The following is a 5,563-nucleotide window of genomic DNA, read 5'->3' as shown; positions in this document are numbered from 1 at the left end:
TTATACTTCGCACGAATTTATGCACGAAACTACTGTCTACTTGATTATACTTCTCATTTCAATGAATAAAAAATTGTAAAGTCCAACAAACGCAAATGAAAAACCTTACTATGCGTCGAGGTCCTCAGCTGGGTTGACGCTGATGTGCTAGTGCCTAGCACGTCGTGGATGCCATGTGGGAGACGAGAAGCGTCGACACCGGAGCGCTTCTACATTCCACCAGGGGCCACAACGCATTTGCGTTGGCCCGACGAAGACGTGTTGGTGCCAGGGAAGGCAGCGCCTAGGGCGTGAGGGTTGCGACTAGGGCGTGGGTGTGGCAGCCACGTCATGACGGCGGCGATCAGGCCGTGAGGGCGACTACTAGGGGGTGGGGGTGGCGGCCAGGTCGTGAGGGTGCCGTCCACGGAGTCACAATGGCAATGGATCCTGGCTAGGGTTTCGGCTGGGAGGCGGAGGCAGGAGTGGGCACGCTCGACCGTTTTTTTCCGCCACGAACAAACGCGACGTGCAGTGTACATGGGTGGGTGGGCGGGGCGTAGGTGCAGGTGGGGGGGTGGATGTACCGAAGCGGGGCTCAAATTGCGATCCCATGAGAGTTGTGTAAGACATAGTGCAGCAATGCTTTTAAAGCTTTATTAATGCCGCATCATAGATACATATGTGGAAGGACAGTGGATATGATTTATTTCACAATGGAAGGACTAGTCCCAAATCGTTGTAGGCACACAACCCGACACTTGGGGGCTACATTATTCAAATCAAGATCACATCAAATATGAAAGTCCCATGTCACTGCAAGCATGCACCAGGGAAGTAGAGGGCTAATGCAAGTTGCTTTTAAATTCATTGTCAACAGACCCGGTTATCTCAGGGAGATGATCCGGCCTTTCATCATTTTCTAAGTCCCGGTCCATCAGATACTGATGACCCGGCCCTTGGGGGCTACACATTGCTCCTCAAGTTGATCTATTAGCCGTGTGCGGTGCCCCCCTCCACAGTTTTCCACCTCGGTCATATCGTCGTAGTGCTTAGGCGAAGCCCTGCGCCGGTAACTTCATCATCACCGTCACCACGCCGTCATGCTGACGGAACTCTCCCGCGGCCTGAGCTGGATCTAGAGTTCGAGGGACGTCCATGAGCTGAGCGTGTGCAGATCCCGGAGGTGCCATGCGTTCGGTACTTGATCGGTTGGATCGCGAAGATGTTCGACTACATCAACCACGTTACATAACGCTTCCGCTTTCGGTCTACGAGGGTACGTGGACACACTGTCCCCCCGTTGCTACGCATCACCTAGATAGATCTTGCGTGATCGTACATTTTTTTTAAAATTACTGCGTTCCCCAACAGAGCCGGCCATTCATCATTTTCTAAGTCCCGGTCCATCAGATACTAATGACCCGGCCCTTGGGGGCTACACATTGCTCCTCAAGTCTATATAATCAGACCTACAAAAGTTCATGCTCATTATTGCATAATGACCCGGCCCTTGGGGGCTACACTGGCCGAAGTTTTATGAACATAAGACAATTACAAGTCCCTGGCTGCTGCAGGCAAGACAACCCGGCAATTGGGGGCTACACATGTGAAAGAAAAAACATCCGGCTTATGACTGGTGACTCAGATGAATAACCCGGATTTCTCCAAAGTTGTAGCATTTATATTGAAGAAAGTCTTAGGCTATCACTATGTTCCCCTCTTAAGACTTGGGGGCTACAGGTAATATCGATATAAGGGAGGTACACCATCAAGTTCTCTGTTTTGAGCAAACTGGGTATCATATTTTTAGTGGAGAAATTTGCAAAAGTTGATCTCCTACAAGCTATTCATAGAAAGGCCAGGAGAGCTGATTCAGCGATTGAAAGCTGTATTTATAAAAGCAAGCACCAAATCATCACAAGATATAAGGACTTGGCCTGAAGAACTCAGGAAGACCAACTATATGACCCGACATTTGTAACAGTCATGACCCGGTATTATCAATCTTCATAAATTTGGGCAATTGTAACTCGACAAGCTATACATCCTCAAGCCGGCTGACCATCAGATGAATATCTCAAGACCAATACTCCTATCAATCCAGAGCATTGGAGGCCGACTCAAATGGATTAATTTTCACAATATTTTTCTGCAAGAAACCAATGTCAGCAAATTGATTTTGAAGCTGGCCTATTGACCCAAACTTTCCAGGAGGAGTTTCATTGAATAATGCGCCTAGATTTTCGCATTGGCAGCGTTTAAACATATCTGCTAAAAAAGATTTGCTATGAGATCATGGACACGTATCAAGGTGGCTGAGATCATGTCACGACATGGAAGAAGCTTAAAAAGTTGCATGACCTGACAAAGATTGACTCGGTCGGGTGTTTTTTCACAGAAGGAAATGACAAGGACTTAAGGATGATCAGGTGTCGGATCAGAAGAATTCTTGACCCAGAGCACAACCTGTCAAATTTGTTCTTGTTTTTGTTTTTCAGGATCAGTTTAGCATGGATAAATCCAAACTAAACTGGAGGCTAATGTCGGGGATATACCCCGCGGTAAAACCCGGCCTGGATTTGGCACCTCATCAGTAACCCTCCCGGACTTAGCGGCTCATGAGAAGGCCGGCTGAAGGAGAGGTCGGGACGGGCGGCTCAAGGAGCAGGTCCGAGAAGAACAAGACTCGGCAAGGGAAGCAAGGCCTCGACTTGTATCCGGCTTGTAATAGAAAATAGAGTAGTCCTAATCCTACTAGGACTCTACATGTGAGCCGCGCCTTCAGCTTATATAAGGATGGGCAGGGCGCCCCAAGTGGGACAAGTTTTTAGACATATAGACAAGTCTTAGATAAGATCAAAGTAGATGCTCTCGAGATAGAGGCAGCAAAACATCGCCCTTGTAACCGAGATCATCATCATCATCATCATCAATATCAATGAAGCAGGATGTTGACTTTTACCTCCACCACGAGGGGCCGAACCTACGTAAAGCTCGCGTCTCTCGATTCCGATCAACCCCGTTCAAGCTACTACCTAGTTGCGATGGCCTCACGACTAAGTCATCACACTAGAACATCTGTCGTGACAAAACCACGATAGCAAGTACCTGCATAAATTCAAAAAATACATGTAAGTACCAATGATGTTATTTTTGCTTCATGTTTTTGACTCATATAGTTCGCCTCAGCAGGTTGGTTCACATTCAGTGATGAACATTCATTCTCTATACGAAATATAATCGGTTTCTTGCTCCCTCTATACACACTAAAACAAATAAGTATCACATCAATCCAAACACCGCACAACATCACCACAAATATAATCAGTTCATTAATTATGAGACTGCTATGTGTGATGCATAAATAAATCAGGCGCGAAATCCAATTGCTTGATAGTACTTGCCCCCGAATTTATGCATAAAACTACTATCTACTTATTCATTGAAAGAGTTAAAGAAAATTCATCTCATTTCAATGATTAACTAAGTGGAATGTCAAAAAAAATTGCAAACGGAAAACCTATTGGGTGTCGACAAGGTCCTCCGCTTGGTCGACGTTGATGTGCTGGTACCTTGCATGTCATCGATGGCGTGTGGGAGGGGAGAAGCATCGACGTCGGACCGCTTCTACGTTCCACCAGGGGTTACAATGCGTTTGTGTTGGCCTGACGACAGAGATCGGGCCGTGAGGGCGGCGACCACGGAGTCACAGCGGTGACGGATCCTGACTAGGGTTTCGGCTGTGAGGCGGAGGCAGGGGCGGGGCACGCTCGACGTTTTTTTTCCGCAACAAACAAGCGCGACGTGCGGTGTACGTGCGCGTGGGCGGGGGGTTGGGCTTGGGATACACGGGGCTGCCGGGCGTACGGCGGGCGGGGAGTATGCTATGCGGGAATGGGTAAAGGCGATATATCCTTTATACGTTCAGAGCTTTATTAATGCCGCATCATAGATAGATATATGGAACATACACAACTACAGCAGCGAAGGTAAAACACATCCATGAGAGCTTTGCAACAGTGCGATCAAAGGTAGCATTTATTTAGTTGGTTGGATGTAACTCAAGTCACGCCAGATACTTGAGGACGCCAGGAAAGTGGACCCTGTGGAAATAGTCGTCCCAGTCGATTCTCCTGAGATCGAAATAAAAGTTGTATTCTCCTCCATCTTTATTACTCTCCATCGCTTTCCTCAGCTTCTCAAGGTTCATGTCATCAAAGCTTCACAACATCGAGAATATCGACTCGGGGAGAACGAAGTTTAGAAAGGCAATACGTTTCGTCTCATTGTGGCCAATATGATGCTTACCGTCCTTTGAATAAGGTGTAAGGCGCATAGAGCTCAATCAGATGCATAGCCAGTCTGTATTTTCCGTTGAGCTCATTGTAGCGCCGCGAGAAAAGGCCACAGAGCGTCACGTTCACCAGGTGGAGGACCTGCCCGAGTCCAGTTGTCCGCATCACACACAGACACAAGTTACTCTATTGGCCATCTGCGAATTTCATGTTCCAATTTATAATCTCCGTCGACCAAACCTCAAGAGGGAGCTTGTACTTGATGACCATGTACGCGCGGAGCCTGGCGACCGTGCTGAAGAAGCGCATATTGTTCAGCCGGACGGGCTCGCCGTTCTCCCCTCGGGGCGGATTGTCCTTGAAGTAGCGGTGGCCTGACTCCTGGAGAGTGATGTAAGACGTCGGGTTGCTCAGGGACGACGTCAAGTGGTAGATGGTCTGCACCTGTTCCTCTGTGTGCGCCGCCATGGCTACCATCATAGAGTTCACCACCATGTCCCCCGGAATCTGTCCAACCTCGAAATTATGGTTGTGACTTCTGAGTATGTAAGTAGATTCGGTATCTTTTCAAGTTCTAGATGTGAGGATGTAAACTCACCACGTCCATTATGGCATCGGGGTCTACTAGAAAGAATTTCAAGGCCTGCTTGGCGTAACCCAGGATTACAGAGTCGATTGTCCTAAAGAAGAGGAAACGCAACTCAGTATCTTCTCCACGAGTACTATTGAGATAAAATCACACACCATAAAGTACCACTGCATTCGGACGCTGAAACAGAAATGCGTTGCATTGATCGAGGGATACCTTTCAGTTGATCCGGTGATGAGGATGTTCTTGCCCCCGAAGTATGCTGCGACACGACCAGCATCCATTCCGCCGATCACCATCGGATCCGTCTGCCTGGCCACAAGAGCTTGTGAGATTTATGACTCGTAGTTTAAGCCCACTTGTGTCGTAGGCTGTAGGTAGGCAGTACGATAGAGGTTTCACTGTTTGATCCCTTCGGCGACTTGGCCGCATACTTATATAGGCCTATAGAGGGCGGATGGAGCACGCTAGCTAGCATCGATGGTTGTCCCAAGGAAAATAGAAGCAAAGTTAGCTCACCTAAATATACCGCTGCATTAATTTTATTTTTGCCGTACAAAAACGTTGCTTCCACTTGGAGCTAATACAATATTGCTACTCTGGCAAAAGGAAAATATTCTTCAAATCTCACCAAGTTTCATCTAAAAAATATGAAAACTTTGAGTTGTCTTGATTCCGGATAGAATTGCTGTCCTTA

At 47.5% G+C, this 5,563-nt stretch overlaps 1 protein-coding gene across 1 annotated transcript; it reads right to left on the bottom strand.

The window, feature by feature from the left end:
* Positions 1 to 3,894: 3,894 nt before the first annotated feature.
* Positions 3,895 to 5,255, bottom strand: LOC119282706 (fatty acyl-CoA reductase 1-like). Its single transcript, XM_037562833.1, has 4 exons — positions 5,083 to 5,255; positions 4,876 to 4,957; positions 4,518 to 4,784; positions 3,895 to 4,418 (listed from the first exon to the last, which is right to left on the bottom strand). Exons 1-4 carry the CDS (start codon positions 5,163 to 5,165, stop codon positions 4,287 to 4,289), a joined length of 564 nt encoding a protein of 187 aa, XP_037418730.1. The 5' UTR covers positions 5,166 to 5,255; the 3' UTR covers positions 3,895 to 4,286.
* Positions 5,256 to 5,563: the final 308 nt, after the last annotated feature.

The sequence above is a fragment of the Triticum dicoccoides genome, chromosome 3B (assembly GCF_002162155.2).
Source record: "Triticum dicoccoides isolate Atlit2015 ecotype Zavitan chromosome 3B, WEW_v2.0, whole genome shotgun sequence".
Lineage (NCBI taxonomy): Eukaryota > Viridiplantae > Streptophyta > Magnoliopsida > Poales > Poaceae > Triticum > Triticum dicoccoides.
The sequence above is the reverse complement of the archived record's forward strand: the minus strand, read 5'-3'. Positions and strand labels throughout refer to the sequence as shown.

Bases quoted from the DNA above. Each gene is read 5' to 3' on its own strand.
- LOC119282706 (XM_037562833.1), bottom strand. From the start codon at position 5,165: ATGGTGATCGGCGGAATGGATGCTGGTCGTGTCGCAGCATACTTCGGG. The intron at 4,958-5,082 runs GTATCCCTCGAT...CCTCTTCTTTAG, and splicing joins ATCACCGGATCAACTGAAAG to GACAATCGACTCTGTAATCC. The intron at 4,419-4,517 runs GTTTGGTCGACG...GGACTCGGGCAG, and splicing joins AGTACAAGCTCCCTCTTGAG to GTCCTCCACCTGGTGAACGT.